The sequence below is a fragment of the Bos taurus genome, chromosome 21 (assembly GCF_002263795.3).
Source record: "Bos taurus isolate L1 Dominette 01449 registration number 42190680 breed Hereford chromosome 21, ARS-UCD2.0, whole genome shotgun sequence".
NCBI classification, from domain to species: domain Eukaryota; kingdom Metazoa; phylum Chordata; class Mammalia; order Artiodactyla; family Bovidae; genus Bos; species Bos taurus.
Window position 1 is genome coordinate 30827648 of NC_037348.1, and position 26564 is coordinate 30854211.

The following is a 26564-nucleotide window of genomic DNA, read 5'->3' on the forward strand; positions in this document are numbered from 1 at the left end:
AGAGAAGGAGGGGCCTGAAGAGGAAACTGAGCTGGAGCACCCTTAAAGGATAGGAAGAAAAAAATAACAGAATAGGCGTCTGAGATCACAAAAGCTGACGGAAGAATATTTCTCAACAAGGGGAGAGGTCAAGTAAAGATTGAGAAACGTGAGATTAGCAAATGGAGTTGTGGCTGACTTTGACCAGAGGTGTTTCTAGGGGGTGAAAGGCAGATTGGAGAGGGATAAGGAGTGGGAGGGCAACGGCAAGCACAAACAGCTCTTTCCGTCAAGTTGGCTGCCAACGGGAGATAAGACGAGATAAGACAAGAACGTAGGGACTTGAGGAGCTGAGGCAGAAGAGGGATAGACTTAAGCATGTAGGTGCCACTAGGAAGAAGTCAGTAGAATGGGAGAGATTGAAGCTACAAGAATGTAAGGAAAACTCACTCAACAATTAGTTGAGCGCTTCCTACGTGCCTATCAGTCCTACCCCCCTCTCCAGTGACCTACAAGCTACACATGTGACAGATTTAACCTAAAGCTTTATCTTCAGGAGAAAGCGGTTCTCCCTGTTGTTTTTCTTAAGAGTCCCAATTCCGACCTTCCTCCTCCTCCACACATACACCCCACCGGATACCCTGTAGGAGCCCATACACCGCTGGACCTCACAACCTCAACTGGACACTTGAGGCTACAACTATATAACAGATCTTTAAGACGGCAGAGCCAGTGACGCCTACGCCACCGCCTCTCCAGCCTTTTGCCCCAAATTGCGCGAACAGAAGCTACTGCGCAAAGACTAGCCTTCCGCCTCGCTCCGCCCCTTCTCTTTGTTTCCACGTCCTAGGATCTCGCGAGAGTTGGGAGGCAAATCCCGCGAGCTGAGACCTGGGGCCGGCTCTGCAGCTCTCGCGGTGTTTGCGCGAGACTGCTCTTTTCCTTCCTCCCGTGCCGGTCCGCTTGCCTTCCTCCCCCTCTTCCCCGCCCGGCCTCCCCCTCCTTCCCCCGCGGGCCCCCTCCCCGCAGGGATAATATGGTCTCCGGCGATGGACGCCCCAAGTGCAGGTTAGTTTCAGTCCGCCAACTGGATCTGGCAGTGGAGACGCGCGCTACCCGGGCTCCGAGTTCTTTGCTTCTGTCGCCTGGAGTCGCTTGGCCGGCGCGGGGGCCCTCCGAGCTCAGGTCCTGCTCCCCAGGGGCCTGCCTGCTGGGCCGCACTCTCTGCGCCTAGGCCGCGAGAGTCCGGCCTCGCAGCCCTCGCCCCTCAGCGTGACCCCGCCGGGGACGTCTGCTCCGCCGCTGGCTTTGACCCTTGGCGGCCTCAGCTTGTTGGCGCCGCTGTTGGCTGCCAGGGCTTCCCTATGTTCCTTAGTGGCCCTAAGGTCGAGGAAAGGCCCACCATCTTCTTCTCCCCGCCCTCCCCCGCCCCCATTTGTAAGAGATGAGGATGGGGGCCAGTGTCTCATCGCTTGGGTCTCACGCAGCTAGTTGTTTATTCCGCTGTCCAGACTCAAGCCCCTCCGTCTTTCTTTGCCTCTAGTAGCAGGGTCGGGGGTGGTCAAGGCCGATCACTGGTCAGCCGGTTCTCTGACCATTAATTATTGCAGAGCTCGGTCTCCTCCCCCACCATCCACCTTCCTCTCTTCCCCCTCAGCAGAAAAAGAAAAACATTATGTACTCTCAGAAAGTGGGCTATGCTTATCGCATCTCATTTCAGACCAAGGTCCTAACAGTGTTGGGGGTCCTGCCCACCCACCGCAGTGAGTCTGCACAAAAGATCTCAAGGTTCTGTAACCTCAAGGGTGCCTCTCTGCCACTTCCCCCAAGAACCTTAGAAGCAGGGGCACATTCAGATGAGACCCGTGGGTCCTCGTAGATAAGCTTCAATTCGTGCATAACCAGAAAGACGGGTCTTTTAGGGAAAATCTGCTATTTTACCCAGATATTTTGTTGTTCACTTTTACCTTTAGGCGTAAGGCCTATTAAGGTCTTATCTGATAAGTTGTTTGGTTTGCTTTTGATTTTGTTCATGTTGTTGAATGCTGTGTAAATGTCTATCTTTTGATTATTTAAAAAAAATCAGTTCTAACATAATTGTGGTGTTCTCAAATTGCCCTGTTTGTATTTATGCAATTTTCAGGACATGTCTTCACAAACGTGTGTATACATCATTTAAATCATTCTTATTGTCCCTTTCCAGGTATTCTTTATTATCGCGTTTCAGGAGTTAATTATTTTGCCAGTTTTTGTTTGACAGAGTCATGGTTTAGAGTTGTACTGTCCAGTAGAGTGGACACAAGGCACGTGTGACTATTTAAATTAATTAAATAAAATTTGAAAGGATTCCTCTGTCTCTGTAACCACATTTTAAGTGGTCAGGGGCCCCATGTGTCTAATGACTACCTTATTGAACAGCTCAGATACAGAACATTTGTGCCATTGGAGAAAATTCTGTTGGACAAATCTGGTTTCTAGGTGTTTTCACTTTGAATAAGGCACTTTGTAACAGTGTATAATGAAAGGTTTTTTTTTTTTTCTTCCCAGGATATGCCTTTGAGTACCTTATTGAAACATTAAATGACAGTTCACATAAGAAGTTCTTCAATGTTCCTAGACTTGGAGGCACCAAGTATGGTAATGTTGCTTACATTTTCTTGGGTTTATTTAGTTTCTAATAATAAAAATGCATTTGTCAAGCTGAGTTGAAGAAATTTTAAGTTTATTCCCACCATGTCATAGTAGGCACACCTACACATATCTCTAACATTGGGACAGCTTTCGTGAGAGGAGGATGTAAGCCCATACCGTAGCTTCTTATTTTCAAATCTTAAGTTAGTTTTGTAATGATTTTTTCTTTCCCTGAAGAAACTACTAATACATTTTTAAAAGCAATAAAAACCTGACTGATGATATTCTAGAGCTATTAAATGTATATTTTAATTTTTCAAGTGAACAGTTCCAAGAGTTCTTTATCTAGTGTCCTTTTATTAGGAATCATCAATAGGGCCCACTGATTTGAGTTGTTGACCAGGGCATGGTTTGCCCAGGCTTGTGCACCAGCCCTCTTGGCAGACCTTTGCAGGCTCCTGATCAGGATCAAACCTTTCACTGAAGCCTCAGAAGAGTGAATTTGGCGGAACCGCATAGTATTGGATGAAGCCTTGACTTTATTGACAACTGAGTAACTTTCTCAACCAGGCTACTAAAGGGAAGACATGTTTGAAAGAGTAATTTAGATTATTCTTTTCTGACTTTTCAGTGAAAAGAGAAATTAAATGCCAAATCTGTTGTAGTTTTGGAAAGTTTTCTTTAACCTTGGGATTTTTTATTTTTGTTTTTTCCCTTCTTGTGTTGGTTAAGAAGATTGCTTTTGATTTTTCTGTAGGTTTTATACTCTAGCAGTATTTTCTTGTGTATTCTGAGAAGATTTAGATATTTTAGAGTGTATTTTGGAGAAGATGCCTGTCTGAGAATTAGGTTGCCATTTAAAAATAAACATTTCACCAAAATCTTTTACTCTGCCTATTTAGTTGCTGTGATTTGAGAGGTTATCTTTTCTTAGTGCCATGTGTTGTTCATTCACATTTATTTTATCTTTTCACTGATGAGTTTGTATTAATTTTGAAAAGGGAACAGCTAAGTTGATTATATACATGAAAGATCTTTTTTTTCCCACTGTACTTATCTCAAATATCTGGGCTTCCCTTGTGGTTCAGCTGGTGAATCCACCTGCAATGTGGGAGACTTGGGTTCGATCCCTGGGTTGGGAAGATCCCCTGGAGAAGGGAAACACTACCCACTCCAGTATTCTGATCTGGGCTGGAGAATTCCATGGACTGTAGTCCATGGGGTCAAAAAGAGTTGGACATGACTGAGTGACTTTCACTTATCTCAAATATCTAGTGATTCTGGCCTGGAAATTTCTTAACCCACATTTTATAGCTTAGTAAAGTAAAAGAACATATGTGGGGATGTTTTTAGTTTTGAGTATAAGTTCTTTCTGTGGATAATTTGTGGAAATGTGCCTACTTGAAGATAGCCTGTATTTCCCAAATGCAGGAAATCAAAACAACTATAAAATACGTTGAGAGAATGATCAATAGTGTAAGAGCTATATTATCTCTGGAAAATAAGCTGTTGTGAGCATCTGTACATAATTGAATTCCAGAGTACCAGGGTTTTTATAACCATGATAAATATAATAATAGAACGCCTGTATATATAAATGCCTTTAAAACAGAAATTTGGGTTTTATTTCTCTGGGGTTAAGATATTGTTGTTGTTTTTTTTAATAGAATGGTTACTATGAGAGGTTTATTGTATAGTTACCAAAATAATTTCTTAATGAGTGTTTAATAGGGAATAAAATTTGGAAGAATTGATATTGAAAGAAAGGAGAAACTTGAGTAGAAAAACAGAAAAATCCTTGTTGGATTTTTGTGGAGGGACCAAATTGAATGGCCTCCCAGACCTGTGCTTAAGAGACATTGCTTTGGTGGTCACCCGGAGAAGGCAATGGCAACGCACTCCAGAACTCTTGCCTGGAAAATCCCATGGATGGAGGAGCCTGGTAGGCTGCAGTCCATGGGGTCGCAAAGAGTTGGATTCGACTGAGGGACTTCACTTTCACTTTGGTGATCACGACGGTTCCCGACCACTGTGTTCTCTGATTCCCACGTTCGAATACCTACCAGGCTGAGAATCATGGCTGTAATGAGTAACTTAATGAAGGGAAAACGTTCTGGCTCTCTTACGTGTTGGGGAGAAAAGGTAGTCTAGAACACTCTTCTAAGCTCCCTGCTAACTGTGTCAGGAATGCCTGCAGCTGCAGGAACCAGAATCCTCCTGTACAGTGACTCTAACAAATAGGGGTTTATTTTTCTCATCTAATAAGAAGTCTGGGTGTGGACATACTGGGACTGTATAGCACCAACATCAGCAGGGACTTAGGCTTTTCTCTTTTTTTCTGTTTGCTTTCATTTTGCGGGTTGCAAATAGCTGTTGTACCTCCAGGCATTATGTACATATTATAAGCAGGTGGAAGGGCAAAACAGGAAGAAAAACCCTCCCCAGGAGCTTATCTCCTTGGCCAAAATTTTCTTACCTCTCTCAACTTTAAAGCCTGAAAGATTCCGTTTTCTGACTTTTGCAATAGGGAAAGACAAGGGAAAAGTGGTTGGGAGTGAGTGGTGAGTGAACTAGCCTAGGCTGTCTGACTCACTAACAATGCTTCCCTTTATTAAGTCTGTTCTTAGATAGAATACAACACAAATTATTTGATTTTTGCTTTTTTATTGCCATTTTACCTTTTTGCTTCTCTAGTTTATACTCAACGGATCCTTATGGAAGGGCTTCCTTGGGTGGCTCAGTGGTAAAGAATCTGCCTGCCAGTGCAAGAGATTCAGGTTGGATCCCTGGGTGGGGAAGATCCCCATTAGAAGGAAATGGCAACCCACTCCAGTATGCTTGAGTGGAAAATCCCATTGTCAGAGGAGCCTGGCAGGCTAGTCCTGCCAGGACTAGCAAACGGGGTTGCAAATGAGTCGGACACAACTTGGCGACTACCTTACAGTAGTGGAATATGCACGTCATGCATATTGATCACATTTTAAACTTATATAATCTCACTAGTGGCAAAATGCTGTTTTAACCATCTGGAGCTGTTTACCTGGCACTTGAGTGCACTGACTACAACCTTAGAAATTTTGAGTGATTTTCTTAAGTAGATCTCTGAATTTGAAAATATACCTGGTTCCCAGGAAGAGAGAAATCACTGTTGCTTGGAATGGCAGAGGGATTACAGAGGCCAGTTAACACTTGGGGGATTTAGAATGGCTGGCAAGCATAATGGAAGACATAAATGAAAATGAGTGAGGAGGAGGGCGGTGAAGACACTGGCCTGGCTCTAGTGAAACATATTTTAGCAAGTGGCTGTTATTGGGCAAAAGGGCTTTCAGGCTGGTATAAAGCCTCAGGCTGCCTTCTTTATCTCATTTTATCTCATTCATCTTTCTCTTTCCCTTCCTAATTGCTTCCTTTGTAACCGTAGTACTGCTCAATCCTGTAGTGGAGCTAGGACTTGGTTTTCCAAATCCTACCTTACAATTTCCAAAAGAAAATCTGTATTTAATTTTTTAGGAGAGTTTTTATTGATTATAAGAAGTTAGGTTGGGATTGAAAATCACAGACAGAAACATTATAAGCAGTGTAGAGACAGTTTCATTTTTATGTGCATATATAAATATATGTAAATGTGCTACTTTAACAAAAATACAGTGTGTATTATTTTGTAATCTTTTTTAATTTAATATATCACGAACATCTTTGTTTGTCATTGAATACAAGTATCCCTTGCTCTCTCAGTCTGTGTGGTTTATGAACCAGGGAGTGTGAGTTTTGAGTAGAAAGGGTTATATACACTTTTCTACAGCTTCTCAGGGCTGCACAGTATTGTCTATATGAAAGCCTCATGGTTTAGTTACCAGATCTTTGAATATTGAAGTTGTTACCATCTTTTCTGTATTTATAAACAAAGCTGTGTGTGAGGTAGTTAAGTTTTGATGCCAGCTCATTATATAGCATTATTGGATTGACATTATTGTTTCCTCCATCCCCATCAGGTACTTTTCTTTTTCACTGGTACTGTATATGTACTGTCTCTTCCAGTCATTGCCCTTCAGTCAATATAAGGAACAAAAACTCACTTAACTCAGCATTCAAGAAAGAAGATGCTGTTGCAGTTTCCAGACATCCAATGGCAAAGGAAGAAAGCTCAGTCAGGCCTCATGGGAACTAGAATTTCTAAGCCAGAGGCTGTTCGTTCTGTCATGTGGAGATTGCCTGTTCTCTTTACCCTTGTTTCTTTTTTTTTTTTCTTTTTTTTTTTTTTTTATTCTAAAATATTTATTTATACATTTTTTATTGATGAATAGATGATACACAGAATTATATAAGTTACAAGTGTACCCCATAGTGATTCAGTTTTTAAAAGTTACATTCCATTAATAGTTAATGTAACATACTGGCCATATTTCCTCTGTTTTAAATTTGTGACTCCTAATCCCCTTCTCCTATCTTGCCCCTATCCACGTCACCCTCCCAACTGGTAACCACTAATTTGTTCTCTGCCTTTGAGTCTGTTTCTTGTTTTGTTTTAGTTGTATTCTCTAGCGTAGATAGTCCACATATAAGTGATATCATTCAGTATTTATCTTTCCTGACTTATTTCACTTAACATAATAGTTTCCAAGTCCATCCATATTGTTGCAAATGGCAAGATTTTGTTCTTTTTATGGCTAAGTGTAGTACTCCATATACCACATCTTCCTTATCCATGCTTCTGTTGATGGATCCTTGTTTCTTTTTGAATGTCTGCTCTCCAGTCTTCTCTCTCTGTAGCCCACTTTACTTACTGGTATTGTGTAATAGACAGTATTCCCACTGCCAGCCCTCTCTGTATGTTATGCTGGGCTTACCAGCCCGCTAATGCCTATATCCCCAAATGACTTTTTCACCTATTGTTTTAAGGGCTTCCCTGGTGGCTTAGATGGTAAAGCGTCCGCCTGCAGTGCGGGAGACCCAGGTTTGATCCCTGGGCTGGGAAGATCCCCTGGAGAAGGAAATGGCAACCCACTCCAGTACTCTTGCCTGGAAAATTCCATGGACTGAGAGGCTCCTCAGAGCCTGGTAGGCTACAGTCCATGGGGTCGCAAAGAGTCGGACACAACTGAGCGACTACAGTTAACCTATAGTTTGACTGGGCAAATCAGACATCTGTTGCTGGTCAGTTATCTTACTGACAGGAGCACAAATCCTTGTTTTCTAATCTTGTCTCTCCCATGGACTCTGGAAAGGGCAGTAAGTTGGGTAAGCAATGAAATAGTTTGCTTATAATGTTTATACACAAGGCATAACTTGCTAAGGATTACCTTTACCTAATGTGATTCAGGAGAAGGCAATGGCACCCCACTCCAGTACTCTTGCCTGGAAACTCCCATGGACGGAGGAGCCTGGTAGGCTGCAGTCCATGGGGTCGCTAAGAGTTGGACACGACTGAGCGACTTCACTTTCACTTTTTCACTTTCATGCATTGGAGAAGGAAATGGCAACCCACTCCAGTGTTCTTGCCTGGAGAATCCCAGGGACGGGGGAGCTTGGTGGGCTGCCGTCTACGGGGTCACACAGAGTCGGACACGACTGAAGCGACTTAGCACAATGTGATTCTATTCCATCTATAACCATGCATTCACCAGCCTTCCATATTTTGTCCAGTGGTCTGTTGGTTTTAACTGTGCTTTTGTAGATAGTTTCTGTTCTGGATTGGGTCCTTTTGGTAGCAGAGAACAGACACCCACTAGCTCAAGTGAAGAAAGATTTATTCTGATATTACAGAGCTCCCAGGCAATGAAAGGTGGCTGTATCTCAAGAAAATGGGCAGTGGGCCTGGAATTAAGAGAGCTCTTTAATGTTCCTCTCAGTGCTTCCTGACCCCTCTCCACTCTTCTGCTCCACTGCAGACAAGCTGCCTCCGCTTGCTACATTGATACACGGCCACAAATGGCAGCCTCTGTCTCTAGCTTAGTGCTTAACAACTTTCTGGTTCAGTCTGTGTCCTGACTGCAAATTCCTGAGAGAGGAATCTAATTGTCCTAGTGTATTTTTTCCACTAGGCCATTGGTCATTTACCTGCCAAGGGGTTGGCTCTTGCTTCAGTGCTATAGCCAGGGAGGTAATGGGACACTGAGCACTCTCCATTCCACAGCTGGCAGTTTGGACAGGCATCATGAAGTCCGCCTGTTGTGTTAGCAGATAGTGCAAGATCACATGCTTACCAGGAGCAGATGAGAAGAGTGAGTTTGCTTGTACCTTTGTCAATAATAGATACTGTTTTGTTTGGTTTTCTCTACCTTTGTCAGTGAGTGCCAAGAAAAAAATCTTAAAGAAGCAGGAATCTGTTTTCTCTTTCCGCCGCCTTAGGTGCTCCATAGCAAAATTAAAACAACAGCAGCAAAGGTCAGAGTTGTTTATTGGAAATCAATCCCATCCAGCCTGGTACTGGTTAGGGAGAGAGAAACAATACCTTGACTAATGAGACATGGGGGTGAGTTAATACTGTTGCAAAATCATTGTTGTTGAACCACCTCTTAGACCTGGGGTTACAGGGCCTTCTAAAAGAGTTTCTTAATCTTTTCTCCAGGCTCCTGGCCTCAAACAGGGATTTTAGGTTTACCCTAAAGCTACTCAAGCAGGTTCTTACCAGTCCCCTTACTCTCTTAGTCTGGACTCCAAAGATACCCTCTATGAGGCTTTAGGCAGGCCTAGAGTGTTTGAGTAATTTCTCCTTGCTTCAGTCTTCAGTATATTACTCTTTCATATTTAGTTTACCTAAAGCCTGTTGTTAATACTGGTATCTCCTATGGGTAATTTCTCCATCTACTGTTTAAACCTGGAATGATCACTTTTGAGAAATAACAAAACCCTTTTACATTATCTGTCTTCACCACATTGCTTTGTGGTTGGCAGGGAAGATAGTTTTATGCAGATAAAGAAATTAGACTAAAAATCTGAATAAATTGCCTAAGATCACATATCTTCTAAGTGAGAAGATTTAGTCTTAGACTTGTATCTTCTGATTTCAGACCAGTGTCCACCTCCCTTAATACCATTCTGTTTCCCAATTTAATGGCATTAATAAAGTGCTAGTTAGTGTTTATTATTTACTGTGTTCACTCTAGGATAAGTTCTGTTATTATCCACTTGGCCAAGATACTGCTCCTAAGTATTACGTAATAAGCGGTGGAGGAGAAGTTTGAACAGAGACCTGTGAATCCAAAGCCTGTGTGTGTAAAACTGCTGTGCTGGGGGTTGTATGCTCGCGCTTACAGGACTGTTGAGGCACCATATACAAGCAGAGTGGCTCTGGCTGTAATTGTGTTACACTGGAGAGCAGATGCCCTATATAAAGGAGTAAATGCTACTCAGTTCCAGCAAAAATGTGAGATTGGAGTTATAAAATTTTCTCTTTATCTTAAGGAGCCAGAAATTTGGGTTTTCCTGTTTAAAAAAATCTCTAATATTTCAGTGTTGGCAGTTGAACTTTAAAATGTTAAAACTCTGTGTAAAACAAAACGTATCTGTAGGCCGGTTTCTGAGCCCGGCACTGAGAGATGCATTATATTGCCTAATCTTGGTAGCAGCCACTTAACCTTCAGTGGTAAGATCTGCAGTCCTGGAGACGCTTTTCATCAGCCGCCTCCCATGTAAAACAGCAGGCCTCAGCATCTTTTTTTTAAAGGTTGAACCACCTCTGAGATCTACTGAGTAATTGATCAAAAGGATATCTATTGTTATCAGTTCATTTCAGAAGTATGATAACACACATTATTGTACTTTTTCAGTTTAAGTCACCAGCTTGTTCTGGTTCCCCAGGTGTCTTTTTGATTACCTATCCTTAAAGGATTAGCTTTCCAGATTGATAGGATTCTAGAAATTCCTGGTTAGAACAGGTGGCATTAATCCAGCCCAGTTCTCTGCTTGGTGCATGTATCTCTCAACAACCCTGTTTAATTTATTCAGTTAGCATGGAGTACTGACATGTTCTTGGCGAGTGAAAGATGGCTAAGATGGTATCTTTGTGCTTAAGAAAGCACACAGTTTAGTAATGGAAAGGGAAATATAATATAAATAATTATTAACTGTGATACAAGAGTAACTGTAAGATGTTCGGAAATGCTGTATTATATGTTACTGTAAGGCTGACAGAGAATACCCAAGGAACAGCAGATTGGAAGCGAGTCAGAGATCACTGGAGAAGTTGTGGTTTAACTCATTAGATAGCAGAGACGTTTGCTGCTTTGGTCAGGCTGGAGCTGGTCTGGAGTTGCTGCACAAGCAGTTGGCCATCCTCGATCAGGCAGGGGACTGGGCAAGCCGCATCTGGTGGTGTGGAGATGTGTATGGATAACAGATGCTGGTGGGGGCAAGAGTCCTTCAGAGTCATGGGACACATGGGGGCTTGCAGAAGCAGCAGCTGCTCATTGTGTGACCCTGCAGGCAGCTTGCAGGGAAAGTGCAGGCAGTGGCAAGGCAAAGGCTGTTCTGTGTGGAGCTTCTTGATCCAGGTACTGGCACAGGCAGGAGTCTTTCAGAGTGCATAGCTGCCTGGGGGCTCTCGGTGCCCATGTTAAAGGGGGGCTGTGGTGATACTAATAAAGATGTATGTCTGCATTTTTTATATATTGTATAATAAAATGTGTCTGCATTTGACAGATCTGTATAACTCAGTGAAACTTTATTTCTCAAAGATCTTCAGTGCACACAGTGAGTAGATGTTGATGGGACTAGATAAGAGACAGACAGGCTTACTTCATTCATTTTTGAAAAAAGGTCAGCCAGATATCCATGTTTGAATAACCAGAGTTTGTCAGTTGTTGTTTCAAGTAAAAATAGTATTCTTTGGGAAAACTGGCTAATTTAGCTTGTAATTCAGTCACACAAGTGTTTTTCCCTCAAGCAACTATTGTACTTTGGTTTTGAGCGGAAATGCTTTTATACACTTAATTGTTGCCACACAGAATATTGAGACTTGACCTCAGTGATTGAGATTTAATACAATTAATACTTTTTCTGCTTCATCAAGGACATTCTTAAGTGAACCTGGTATTTTGTATGAAAGTGAACAATACAGTGAAAATGAAGAAGACAGTGAGTACAAGTACAGTTGGTGCCATTGCTCTGAGTCCTGTAAGGCACCAGCAGTTTTATCCACCATTGTTTTTGAACCTTCAGTACATATGTCAAAATGGTGGGAAAAGCAAATAACTTAAGGATGATGCCTAGATGCTTTGGCATAAGCATGTGGGTGGATGGTGGTGCTGTTCACTGAGCTTCGGAACACAGAAGATGATAGTGATATGGGACAGGGCAGAGGGAAGATCATTGAGTCCCGTTTAGGTACTAGTGAGCTTGGGCACATACCAGTATTCAGGTAAAGATGTTTGTGAGGCAGTTAGCTGCATGGTTCTAGAGCTCAGGCGACAGACCTGGACTGCAGAAGAATATTTTGGTATTACTGTGGAGATAGTATGTTGAAGCCACGGGATCAACTGAAGCTCCTAAGAGGAGACAGTATGGAGTGAGAAAAGAAGTGAGCCTAGATGTGAACTCTGAAGAACTCCTACATTTGAAGATCAGGTAAAGGAAAGATTGAAGGCAAAAGGAGAAGGGGGCATCAGAGGATGAGCCGGTTAGTTAGCATCACTGACTCAATGGACATGAATTAGAGCAAACTCCGAGAGATAGTAGACAGAGGAGCCGTGGCTTGGGGTCCGTGGGGTCGCTAAGAGTTGGACGTGACTTAGTGACTTAACAACGACAAAGGAGTAGAGGTCGGCCAGGAAACCAAAACAGGGCTGCCAGAAAATGTTAAGAACTGTAAAGGAGCGAACAGTTTGCTGTCCTTGCAAGTTAAACTGACAGTTTGCTAAATGCTGGCAGAAGACACAAAACTGTTGGATCAGAGACAATGGATAGTTTATTACCCATAGCAAAGCGGTGTGCTTGGTACCAGCATTTGTTGAAGAGGGCCAGGTAAAACCTGCACACGAGGTTGTGTTAACGAAGAGGAAATCTGACTTAGGGAACCCAAATCTTTCACAACGGACGGTTGCATGCCTGCCCTTTGCTCCAATAAGAGACACTGTGTTTATCTCCCAAGGCTAGTCATTATATTAACATCTTTTTAAAGACAGTCTGGAACAAAGCCAGTCATCGCTTCTGCTTGCAAGTGGTGCAGAAATGTGAGATAGGAGACATGGAAAATGGTATTGTGAAAGTCAGTAGAAAAAGAATGTTTCAAAGAGGAGGAAATTGTTAGCTCCGTTGAATATTGTAGAGAAGATATTGTAATTCTAGTTAGAACTCTTTCATTGATACTTTGAGAAATCAGATTAGTCTGGGCTGAAGTTTAGAAGTATAAGAGGAAATGTGTAGGAAAGTGGACATTGGGAATATGAGGGACTCAAAAAACTTGGTTGAGAGTTTGAAGAAAGCAGTACTTGGAAACTGTGTGTGTACTTGTGTACACAAGTTTGTGTGAAACTGGAGGTAGGAACTTTAAATGATGATGGGAAAAATCCAGTTCAAGGATAGAAAAGGAGAGGAAAGGTGAGAAAATTGTTAGACTCATCTCAGATGAGTCCTAATGTGTAACTGGGAATTGCATACAGAGCTCCTATAGTAAGTTGGCATTTGGTAGGAAGAGGTCCACAGCTGCCTTCTTAATTGGGAAAAGGATAAATCCAGAGGTATCTAGGCTTATGTGTAAAGTAGGAAGAAGCCGAGGTAGCTAGTCTGTGCTGTTAGGGCTCTGGAGTATCCACCTATAGATATACTTTAAGAATTAAATGAGGTAATGTATATAAAACACCTTGATACATATGCCATCAGATCAGATCAGATCAGATCAGTCACTCAGTCGTGTCCGACTCTTTGCGACCCCATGAATTGCAGCACGCCAGGCCTCCCTGTCCATCACCAACTCCCGGAGTTCACTGAGACTCACGTCCATCGAGTCCGTGATGCCATCCAGCCATCTCATCCTCTGTCGTCCCCTTCTCCTGCTGCCCCCAATCCCTCCCAGCATCAGAGTCTTCTCCAATGAGTCAACTCTTTGCATGAGGTGGCCAAAGTACTGGAGTTTCAGCTTCAGCATCATTCCTTCCAAAGAAATCCCAGGGCTGATCTCCTTCAGAATAGACTGGTTGGATCTCCTTGCAGTCCAAGGGACTCTCAAGAGTCTTCTCCAACACCACAGTTCAAAAGCATCAATTCTTCGGTGCTCAGCCTTCTTCACAGTCCAACTCTCACATCCATACATGACCATAGGAAAAACCAAGCCTTGACTAGACGAACCTTTGTTGGCAAAGTAATGTCTCTGCTTTTGAATATGCTATCTAGGTTGGTCATAACTTTCCTTCTAAGGAGTAAGCGTCTTTTAATTTCATGGCTGCAATCACCATCTGCAGTGATTTTGGAGCCCGGAAAAATAAAGTCTGACACTGTTTCCATTGTTTCCCCATCTATTTCCCATGAAGTGATGGGACCGGATACCATGATCTTTGTTTTCTGAATGTTGAGCTTTAAGCCAACTTTTTCACTCTCCACTTTCACTTTCATCAAGAGGCTTTTGAGTTCCTCTTCACTTTCTGCCATAAGGGTGGTGTCATCTGCATATCTGAGGTTATTGATATTTCTCCCGGCAATCTTGATTCCAGTTTGTGTTCCTTCCAGTCCAGCGTTTCTCATGATGTACTCTGCATATAAGTTAAATAAATAGGGTGACAATATACAGCCATAGTAGATCTTAAATGAATAACTATAGATATTACTGTCTAAAAAGTTGAAGAAGAAAATTGTATTGGTTTTCTGTTACTGCATAATACATTTTAAATCAAAAGGCTTTGTGGTTAAAGCATTAAGTAAACATTATCCCACAGTTTCTATGGGTCAGGAATTTAAAAATGTCTTAGTTGAATAGTTCTGGCTCAGGATCTCTCATGAAGTTACAGCTAGGTGTTAGTTGGGGCAGCGGTTATCTAAAGGCCTGATGGGCTAGAGGACCCGCTTTTAGTGCAGCCCATTCACATGACTGGCAAGTCGGGCTTACTGTTGGCACAGAGGCCTCAGTTTTATTCCACATGAGCCTCTCCTCAGTGCTTCTTGATTGTCCTTATAACAGACTGCCAATTTCTCCCAGAGTGAGCTATCCAAGAGAAGAAGGCTGATGCTGAAATACTTGTAACCTAGCATTAGAAGTCATGCACTGTCATGAACCTAGCAGTTATATATACTAAGGGAGGTGAGTCAGGCAGAGAAAGACAAGTACAGAATGTTATTGCTTGTATATGAAATCTAAAAGAATGATACAAATGAACGTATTTACAAAACAAAAATAGACTCACAGACATAGAAAACAAACTTATGGTTACTAGTGGGGAAGGGGACGGGGGAGGGATAAATCAGGAGTTTAGTATTAGCAGATATATACTGCTATTTATAAAATAGATAAACAAGAGGGACCTACTGTATAGCATAGGTAACTAGATTCAGTATTTTACAATAAACCATAATGGTGTGTGTGTGTATCTGAGTCATTTTGCTGTATACCAGAAACTAACTCAACATTGTAAATTAACTGTACTTCAATGCAAGAAAGAAAGAAAAACCCACTGTCATCTCTGCCATACTCTTGGTAACACAAACAGCTGATTTTCAGTGTAGGTTGTGTGAGAGCATGAATGCTGAGAGGTGAAGATTACTGGTATCATCTTGGAGGCTGGTGACTGCAGAGAGAAATAAGAAATAAATTGTTTTGTTTGTGGGAGAAGGCGTTGTTTGCATCTTTCCTTGCTGTGGGCCTCTAGTAGTTTTCATGAAATTAGACAGATCTGCAAGTCAGTACTCCTTAATGATGAAATGTCTACTCTTAGCACACTCTTTATTTGATAATTGCTTTTTACTTTAATGCTAGTTTTCAAATGGGAGAGTTAAAAAACAGTAAGACCACTGAAACTATAACTGAAAGAGTAGCTCTGCCCTAAATTTTTATTCTGCAGAGAATACTATTTTTAATCCTTTTGGTCATTTCTTTTAATAATTTCCTCCATATTATTAAATACCCTTGCCTATACAGCTGTTTCTTGATCTTTCAGTTTTAGACTTTACTGACTTTTTACTGTGGAAAATGAGAATTTGGCACTTTTCTTCTGCGTATATACCACGTACCTCTTCCTAATATAGTTATAATTTTGGTTAAAACAATACTCAGTCAGTTCAGTTCAGTTCAGTTGCTCAATCGTGTCCGACTCTTTGCGACCCCATGAATCGCAGCACGCCAGGCCTCCCTGTCCATCACCGACTCCCGGAGTTCACTCAGACTCATGTCCATCGAGTCAGTGATGCCATCCAGCCATCTCATCCTCTGTCGTCCCCTTCTCCTCCTGCCACCAATCCCTCCCAGCATCAGGGTCTTTTCCAGTGAGTCAACTCTTTGCATCAGGTGGCCAAAGTATTGGAATTTCAGCTTCAGCATCAGTCCTTCCGTTGACCACCCAGGACTGATCTCCTTTAGGATGGATTGGTTGGATCTCCTTGCAGTCCAAGGCACTCTTAAGAGTCTAACACCACAGTTCAAAAGCATCAATTCTTCAGCGTTCAGCTTTCTTCACAGTCCAGTTCTCACATCATACATGACCACTGGAAAAACCATAGCCTTAACTAGATGGACCTTTGTTGGCAAAGTAATGTCTCTGCTTTTTAATATGCTATCTAGGTTAGTCGTAACTTTCCTTCCGAGGAGTAAGCGTCTTTTAATTTCATGGCTGCAATCACCATCTGCAGTGATTTTGGTACTTATAACTATAAATATTCTCAACCAGTCCATGTAGTAAATGACGATTGCATCTCGTTTCTCCTACAACTTTGTATATTTTTTTTTTCTGGAATTAATGATTGTCCTTTTTTGTTTGCTTAGTTTTCTGTGTCCTTATCAATAATTCATCTCCATGCTCTCCAGAAGAACTAAACTCCTGGTATAACCAAGTATAACCATCTCTTGGCAGCATACCATCTGGACTTCATTTTATGCTGCATTTGAGGCTGACCGCACTGTGGCTCACTTACAGTATTGCCCTAGAAGAGTCTCTGCTCTTTCTTATGTTAGACTGTTTCCTAAATTTCATGATTTTTTACTCTCCAGTTCCTTATTTTATAGACCATATCCTGATAGCTTCCTACATAAGGGTGCCTGTGACTAATTTTTTTTTAATTTGCCACTGCTTGGCTGTTTTTCTTTTTCAAAACTTTATTTTGTATTGGCGTATGTATAGCTGATTAACAATGTTGTAATAGTTTCAGGTGGACAGCAAAGGGACTCAGCCATACATAGACATATATCCACTCTCCCCCAAACTCCCCTCCCATCCAGGCTGCCACATAACATTGAGCAGTTTCCTGTGCTGTACAGAGACCTTGCCTAATTAATTGATAGTTTATCTATTTACAGATTTCTAGGCTGAAAGTTATTTTCACTTGGGATTTTGAAGGGATTTTGCCTTCTAGTTTTTCACATTCCTCTTTTATTGCAGGCTATCCTGATTCCTAGTCTTTGTTTCTGATTGCCTTTTCCTTTTGTGGGCATTTAGTTTCGGCTTTCTCTTTTCTGCTCAGTCTGCTGCTGCTGCTAAGTCGCTTCAGTCGTGTCCGACTCTGTGCAACCCCATAGATGGCGGCCCACCAGGCTCCCCCGTCCCTGGGATTCTCCAGGCAAGAACACTGGAGTGGGTTGCCATTTCCTTCTCCAATGCATGAAAGGGAAAAGTGAAAGTGAAGTCGCTCAGTCGTGTCCGACTCTTCTCGACCCCATGGTCTGCAGCCTACCAGGTTCCTCCATCCATGGGATTTTCCAGGCAAGAGTACTGGAGTGGGGTGCCATTGCCTTCTCCATCTGCTCAGTCTATTACCAGTCAATTAAGGACCATCTTCCAAAATTTTTGTTAGCTTTGCTTCTGTTTCTTTGTTCTTGTGGGTTTATAACTTTCTTTACTGTTAACCCTAGTGGATTTCAGGAGAGAGTGGAGATAATTACTGGTGTTTATTTTTACCGTATTTTGCTAGTAATCTGACAAAATGCTTTTTATGAAGATACCTGAAACAAAAAAGCTTCCTGAGGATATATTTTTCCAGAATAATTAACCAAAGTTAATTTTGTGTGTTGGCTTCTGTGATAAATTTTACTTCTTGTTATTTCCAAATGCTCTGTTGTAAAAATGTCCCCTCTGTAATTTCTCTTGGTTTGGAGGCGGGGGAGATGGGGGGTGGGCTTCATTATTTTTGATTGAGGAAAAATGGAAATGAATATTTGTTAAGTACTTACTATTTGTCATATGTTTGTTAGAGGGTTTTACATGTACTAGATAGATGATGAAGTAAGGTATTCTTCACATCTGCTATGTAGCTGGCATCCCCATTTTAAATGAGAAAATGCATCAATTTGAGTCACTTTCCAAAAGTCATACCTATTGCAGATAGCAAATAGTGGCTTTGAATTTAGTATTTCTGATTATGTAGTCCTTTATCCTCTTTACTTACAACATTTGTCAGTCTTTTGTTTCAAATATTCCACCATTTTAAAAAATCTGTAAACGTACTCCAGTATGTATCTCCGATGTACAAAAGGACTTGTAACTAACAAAATTAACAATAATTCTTTATTATGCTCTAAAATCCAGTCCATATTCACATTTCTCTGGTTTAATGTGGATTCCCTGGTATAAATATATTCTTATATAATTATGTAAGTATATTCTTATATATTTCTATAAGAAATATGTAAATGTTGGTTTATTCACACAGTATCCAAATAGGGTCCACACATGGCACTTGGTCTTTGTGTTTCTTAAATCTCTTTTAATAAAAATATTCATCCTCTCTCTTTTTTCCATGCCATTTTTATGTTGAAAAAAACAGGTTCTTTGTTCTGTAGAATGTACTACATTGTAGATTTGATTGCTTCTTCATGGTTTCATTTTATTGTCGTACTATCTCCCATGTTTCTTGGTAACTGGATGTTTGATTAGATTCATGTTTCTATTATTTTTGCAAAGAATATTTCATAGTTGGGGGCTTGTACTTCTTGCTAAATCAAGAGGCATTTAACATCTATAATGTCCTACTTTTGGTGATGCTGAGTTGGGTGTAATTGTTCTCAGCTTGATCCATCCATTATAAGTTCCCCATTCGTATATTACCTCATGATTTTATCATCCACTTATGATCCTTGTATAGATCTATTATTTCATTAGATGCTTCACATTGGTGATTTTTCTAATTATATCACTGCCCTTCTACATTTATTAGCTGCAATTCTTCTATTACAAGAAACTTTCTCTTCTTAACTATTTTGTTATTTGAAATCAGGAAAGATGGGGTTGACGATTTATTTTCCCCTCTTTGTCAGTTTTTGGAGTATTCTCTGTAGCAAAAGAGTCATTATGAACTAAGGGCTATTTATATATTTGATATATTTTAATGTGTTACAGTCATTACTCATTTTATTGCTCAGATTGACCCATTAGTGTCCCTGTTAGCTTTTGATAACTTCTTTGGTTTCTGATACCAAATGTTCCAGGCTCATTTTGTGCATGTCCTTTTCCGAATATGGAACCAATCATTTCTGCAAGGAACTCTTTTTTTTTATAATGGGAAATAATATTTAGAAACAGCAGGCTGAGTTGCTAGCGGTTCATTACTATTGGATTGTCATCATTTTAGGCATTTTCATTGATCAGAGGTAAGCAGTACATGTTCTTTTTAAAGAAACAATCATGAATTTGTACTGATGATACAAATTAAAATGTAAGGTTTTTTCTTTTTTTTTTAACTTAGCTACTCTGATTTTACACTTGTGTCATTACTCTTAAATCTTGGTTCCCAACCATAGTAAAAATGGTAAAAAGAAAGTAACTTTTTACTTTCTTCTCTTATATATGAGAATTTCAAAATTGCAGATAACAATACTAATAACTGAATATAATTTTTTCTTTATGGATGTTTTTGCCCCTAGTATATGTTCCACAATGAAATACTGTGCAACCAAAATACTGTGTGGAATACATACTGAGTTTTTTTAGTTTATCTTTTCATTGTTCTTTCTGGGGGGGTGTATGTACATTATTACATTTTTAATAGGTAATATTTTAAATTAGATATAATACACTTAAATTATATAATTTTTAATTTTATATTTAATACATTCATATTCTTATACTTGATTTTTTACTCTTACTGTAAAGGTATATATTATAAACATGGTTTTGCATTAATTTTCTCTTAATGAATATGTAGTCTGGAGATCACTTCTTAGTATTTAGAGATTATCATTCCTTTAAACAGCTGCATAGTAATCCATTGTGTGGGTTACCGTGGCTTAGCATAATTCCTTAATTTCATACTGATTCAGTCTTTCCTTTCAGTATTAAGGAAATACTTTCCAAGTGGCAAAATCTGTTGTGAGAATTTAATATAATCAAAAATTTTTTAAATATTGAAATTTATTTCTCTCTAGTATTCTTAAACTAGTAATCAAGAGTTAAGTGACAATTTTCGTGAAATGAATTTTGCTCACTTAAGCACCCTGATTTATTTTTAAACCTTAACTATTTTTTATAAAGATTCTTTTAAATTTATTACAAACTAACAATTTTTTAACATAATAGAAATGTTTTCATTATTGTATTCATTCTAATTATCTGTGCTTTTCAGTTTTTCTGTGTCTTTCCTGAATTAAGTATTTGTCAATCTTATATGCCCAAGTTAGTGCAGCTCTTGTGTAAAGGTTTTCTTTAATTAATTAATTTTCCAGTTATTTTATTAAAGTATAGGTAAAGGCTTTATCTCTGCCTTTTCAGGGTCTTAGCTTACATACAGGAAAGTCAGATTTATAGAAAGCCTCATATTAACAAGAATGGTGTTTTACTTCCTGTTTACTGGACTAAAAACTTCTTTTATATTGGAGTATAGTTGATTTCCAGTATTTTGTTGGTTTCAGGTATACAGAGTTTTATATATGTGATTCAGTTTTATATATATGTTTCAGATTATATTCCATTGTAGTTTATTATATGATATTGAATATTATAATTCCCTGTACTCTACAGCAAATCGTTATTTCTTATTGACTAAAATTTTTTAAATTGAGAAACAGTACATCTGTGTCTTTATCTGACATTTTGCTATTATAATTTTTACAGTATGTAGTTAAGATTATTCCCTTATTAATAGTAATATTTTCTCTTGAATCAGATGTTCTGCCTTACTCGATACGGGTCCTCTTGGAAGCTGCTGTGCGAAATTGTGATGGCTTTTTAATGAAAAAGGAAGATGTTATGAACATTTTAGACTGGAAAACCAAACAGAGCAATGTTGAAGTGCCCTTTTTCCCTGCCCGTGTTCTTCTTCAAGATTTTACGTGAGTAGTAGGTTTATTTTTCATGATGAATTTTCAGAGCGTTTTCTTTCTAGAGTCATACTCCTAGATGTCTCTTAATTGTAAAGATTAATTTATAAATTTTAAAATTTTCCTTCTCTAAACTAAAGCTTCAGCAATACGTGAACCATGAACTTTCAGATGTTTAAGCTGGTTTTAGAAAAGGCAGAGGAACCAGAGATCAAATTGCCAACATCTGTTGGATCATCGAAAAAGCAAGAGAGTTCCAGAAAAACATCTATTTCTGCTTTTATTGACTATGCCAAAGCCTTTGACTGTGTGGATCACAATAAACTGTGGAAAATTCTGAAAGAGATGAGAATACCAGACCACCTGACCTGCGTCTTGAGAAACTTATATGCAGGTCAGGAAGCAACAGTTAGAACTGGACATGGAATAACAGCCTGGTTCCAAATAGGAAAAGGAGTACGTCAAGGCTGTATATTGTCACCCTGCTTATTTAACTTATATGCAGAGTACATCATGAGAAACGCTGGACTGGAAGAAGCACAAGCTGGAATCAAGATTGCCAGGAGAAATATCAATAACCTCAGATATGCAGATGACCACCACCCTTATGGCAGAAAGTGAAGAGGAACTAAAAAGCCTTTTGATGAAAGTGAAAGAGGAGAGTGAAAAAGTTGGCTTAAAGCTCAACATTCAGAAAACTTAAGATCATGGCATCTGGTCCCATCTCTTCATGACAAATAGATGGGGAAACAGTGTCAGACTTTATTTTTGGGGGCTCCAAAATCACAGCAGATAGTGACTGCAGCCATGAAATTAAAAGATGCTTACTCCTTGGAAGGAAAGTTAAGACCAACCTAGATAGCATATTCAAAAGCAGAGACATTACTTTGCCACAAAGGTCCGTCTAGTCAAGGCTATGGTTTTTCCAGTGGTCATGTATGGATGTGAGAGTTGTACTGTGAAGAAAGCTGAGTGCCGAAGAATTGATGCTTTTGAACTGTGGTGTTGGAGAAGACTCTTGAGAGTCCCTTGGACTGCAAGGAGATCCAACCAGTCCATTCTAAAGGAGATCAGTCCTGGGTGTTCATTGGAAGGACTGATGCTTAAGCTGAAACTCCAATACTTTGGCCACCTGATGCAAAGAGTAGACTCATTGGAAGAGACCCTGATGCTGGGAGGGATTGGTGGCAGGAGGAGAAGGGAATGACAGAGGATGAGTTGGCTAGAATAGCATCACTGACTCGATGCACATGAGTTTGGGTAAACTCTGGGAGCTGGTGATAAACAAGGAGACTTGGCATGTTGCGATTCATGGGCTCGCAGAGTTGGACACGACTGAGCCACTGAACTGAACTGAAACTAAAGCAATTTGTCTCACTTGTGAAGTAAGTCAGACAGAGCAGGAGAAATATCGTATGACATCCCTTATAAGTGGAATCTAAGAAGAAATGAACAAATGAACTTAGAAGCAGACTCAACAGACTTAGAGAACAAAATTACAGTTGCTGAGGGGAAGAGAGAGTAAGTTTGGGATGGACATGTGCACACTGCATATTTGAAATGGATAATCAGTAAGGACCTACTGTATAGCACGTGGAACTGTGCCCAATGTTATGTGCAACCTGGATGAGGGAAGTTTGGGGGAATGGATACACACAACCACACACACACGCACACATATATCCCTTCACTGTTCACTCCATTGTTAATCAGCTATATTCCAATGCTAAATTAAAAGTTTTTTCAAAAAATTAGAAGCTTATTTTCCTGTAGCCATTTATTTTAAAAACTGCTTCTACCTAACTGCCTACTTGTCATCCCAATAAGCTACTTGTCATCCCAATAAGCTACTTGTCATAGCCAATAGGCTTCTCAGACTTAATATGTCCTAAACGTCATTGCCCAGCCCCCTCACTTACTCCTTTTCAAGTTTTTTCTATCATAGTGAATAATGCTGTTTAGAGCAAAAACCTAGAAGTTAACCTTGCTTCCACTCTTTCCTTCATACATCATCCAGTCTATCAGCAGGTTCTGTGAGCTTTACCTTTGAAGTACACATGTCCTTAATCCAAATGCTTTTTACCATCTACACCTCCGTTGTTCTCATTCTAACCCCATTCTCACTTACCTGGACTATGACTATAATAGTCTCTGAACAAGTATCCCTGCTTCCACAGTTGGATTGGATAGTTTTATCTTTTCGCAGTAGGTGAAGTGACTTGGTTAAAAAATGTTGATAAAGGTCATATCATTCCTCCATTCTCCAGTAGGCTTCCATCACACTTAGAATAAAATCTGAAGTCTTTACTATAGCTTGAAAGACTTTGCCTAATTTGGGTGTCCAAGAATTATTTATTGGAAGACTTAACCATTAGCTGAGTTTTGAAGGAGGCGTAGGAGTTGGCTAAACAAATAAGAACATTTTCTTTACCCACTCACCTGTATCTGGTTAGTATGTTACTTCTCTGTGTACCCTGTGTATAAATACTCTTCTGTAATTGCTACTGTATCTTTCCTACAAATTCCTTGAGAACAGTTACTCTCCCTTATTTATTTAGCCTTGTACTATTGGTGTCTAGCACCTCAAAGTCATTTGGTAAATGCTTGTTATATAGTTGGCTGGAGATACGTATGCAGATACAGATCTTATCTATAGATTGCTATGTTTAGTGAATAACTTTGGAGACAAGGCACTGGGAGTGAAGAGGCTGGAGCTGGGGAAAAGGGACGGGATATCTTAAAATTTAAGACAAGAAAAAGGACTCGCGTCAGCAGTTTCCTTGAAGTTACCTTATGCCTCTAAGAATCATCTGTTGTATTACCTTTGGCACATGACCTTTTAGCACCCAAGTTCTCAGATAATATTTAATATTCTCATGAAACTAAGCTACATATAACTTTGGATACATTATCAAACATGAGTGCAAACTAAAAAGGGATACTTTTTAAATTTAAAAATGAATAAATGCATATTGGTCACTTGAGCACATATAAAAGAAGACTTAGAAGTTAATTATTCCTTATTTTTTAGTGGAATACCGGCAATGGTGGATTTTGCTGCTATGAGGGAGGCAGTGAAAACTCTTGGAGGTGACCCTAAGAAAGTCCATCCTGCCTGTCCGACAGATCTCACGGTTGACCATTCCTTGCAAATTGACTTCAACAAATGGTACTTTAATACTGATATTTATAAAAACAGACATGCAAGTTGACTGCCAGCCAGTCCACTAGGAGTATATGGTATAGAGGAAAGGGAATAGAGATAATTTGTGCCAGAGTAAAGTTTGCAACATTTAATACTGACTAATATACAAAAAGAAAAATTGGTGAAAATTGATGGATTGGTGAAATTTATATTTAACTAAGTCTGAGTTTAAAGTGATTTTCCTGTTTGTGTATTCTGCTGCCATTTTTATAGAAATGTATCAGCCTAGAACCTGCTTTTCAAAGAGTGGGTATCTGAAAAAAGCCTTCATTTCCTTTTTGTTTTTTAATTTCCCTTCCAGAGAGACTCTAAAGATATGAGTGATGGACGTCTTTAATTATATTAAATTGATGATTGTAAACACTGAGCTTACTACAGTTGTATTTTCCTTCCACTGAAATAAATTTTCTTACATTTAAATGATCCTTTTGATCAAAATCAAACTTGAGAAGACATGATTATGTTTTCATGCACCAGCTTATTTAGTTTCCCTGGAGTAATGGAATAAGACAATTCATTAAAGCTTTTGCTGTAGGTTAAACTCTGGCTCCCAGATTCTTTTAAGTTGTTAGATGGGGGGGAAGATCAATTTTGCTACTTGCCACAAGTTATTGTAGGAAAATGATTTTAATGGGCACTTAGAATTATTTTTTTAATCGTCGTAAATTAACTCCCCTCCTTTTTGTAATCTGAGATTTGCTTTTAAAACCTGATTTAAATGATACTTTAACCTTTGAATAACATTCAGTTGTTACTTCCAGATAGCATTGCTGGTGTGTGCTTTTTGAAGAGCTAAATTTCTGTCACTTTTAAATGGTTTTATTTTGTCTCCTTTTTTTTTGGAATGATAGTGCAATACAGAATGCTCCAAATCCTGGAGGTGGTGACCTACAGAAAGCAGGAAAGCTCTCTCCACTTAGAGTGCAGCCTAAGAAGCTTCCCTGCAGAGGCCAGACTACCTGCCGAGGATCGTGTGATTCTGGAGAACTAGGCCGAAACTCAGGAAAATTTTCTTCACAGATTGAAAACACACCCATCCTATGTCCTTTTCATTTGCAACCAGTGCCTGAGTATGACATATTTTTTAAAATATTTGTTAGTGCCAAGTTATTTTTCAGTTCTCCTTCTCCTCCTGATCCCAGTTACATTGCCTTCATATTTATTGTGCTTCCTGTTGTACTGAAAGAAGCAAAAATAATTAAAATGGTAGTCTCCAAATACCATAATCTATTTCTGTTTCTTCAGAAGAAAACTTTTAAGAATTTTCTATAAATATATTTAATTTTTGTAACTAATGTAGGCAGAGAAATATCTTAAACTGAGTTTTTTATTTTAGTGAATTTATACCATTCATTCACATGCTCATTATTCATTCACATTTCTTTTGTAGAAATCCCTACTTATATTTTTTAGCTTTATTTTCCTTCTAGGAGATTTCTTATTCTTTCTTATTGCATTGGGACCTCTGTGTTAAGAATATTCTCATTATCACATGTCACAGACTTACTGAGCTGTTTTAGAAAAGCAGTTTCCTAAATGGTACTATGGAAAGTAGTAAACCAGCCTGGAAAAGAATCCTTTTCTTAAGAGTTGGTTAAATTTCCTACTATGTAATTTTTTCAAAGTAATAAAAGCTCCGTGATATGTTTTTGTATACTATAAAGTTTCCAAAGTCTTCAAGAGAGTTATGTTGTTTGTCCCATTGTTATTATACTATCAAATCTTTTAAAGGTTAGTTAAAAATAACTTAGACTTTTTCAGGTTTAAAAAATTCAGCAAATTTAAGGTATAGGTTAAGGATATTATGAATGCATATTTCATCATAAGTGCCAAATAGTAACATTTAAGTCATTTGTCCCTAAACTAGATCTTTCAAGTTTAGGTGGTTCTCAGTTTTATGCTCAGTATTGTTATAAAACCTTGGGTTATAAGTGACCTCAGATGCTCTTCCTAAGAATTGAGTATAGTCTGTGGGTCCTTTGCTATGTCAATTCTATGTAAGTACTCTATTCCTCTTACCTAATTTTCCTGGTTTTTAGGGACTTGTTGAACTTTTGAGATTGATGTCTCTTGTTTAGAAATTAATTTTCTGAAAAGGAAAATTTATTAATTCAAAAAACCATTGATTTTTCTTGGTTATCTTTTTATAAATGGTATGAAGCCCTAAGGTGGTATGTTTTTATTTCTAAAAATCCAATCTGGTATAACATTTCTGTTTAATTTTAACTCTAAATTGCAAAATATTAAAACTAGATATTGTCTCGCTGTATGAAAATAGTAACTCTTTTCACGTGCTTTAATGCATCAATGAAGTATTGTAGACAGAAAATGGAGGGGTAGAGAATTCAGAGCATACACCTGGCA

The 26564-nt window shown here is 39.3% G+C and overlaps 1 protein-coding gene and 1 non-coding gene across 2 annotated transcripts in view; both read left to right on the forward strand.

The window, feature by feature from the left end:
• Positions 1-1004: 1004 nt before the first annotated feature.
• Positions 1005-26564, forward strand: part of IREB2 (iron responsive element binding protein 2) — a 53200-nt gene continuing 27640 nt past the window's right edge. Inside the window, exons 1-5 of the mRNA XM_024982032.2 lie at positions 1005-1047; positions 2527-2616; positions 20842-21007; positions 24027-24164; positions 25052-25270. Of these exons, the coding sequence (XP_024837800.1) occupies positions 1029-1047; positions 2527-2616; positions 20842-21007; positions 24027-24164; positions 25052-25270 (632 nt within the window). The 5' untranslated portion in view covers positions 1005-1028. The remainder of the gene's footprint in view (positions 1048-2526; positions 2617-20841; positions 21008-24026; positions 24165-25051; positions 25271-26564) is intronic.
• On the forward strand, positions 7514-7585 carry TRNAC-GCA (transfer RNA cysteine (anticodon GCA)). Its single transcript has one exon. It is a non-coding gene; the product is annotated as a tRNA-Cys (tRNA).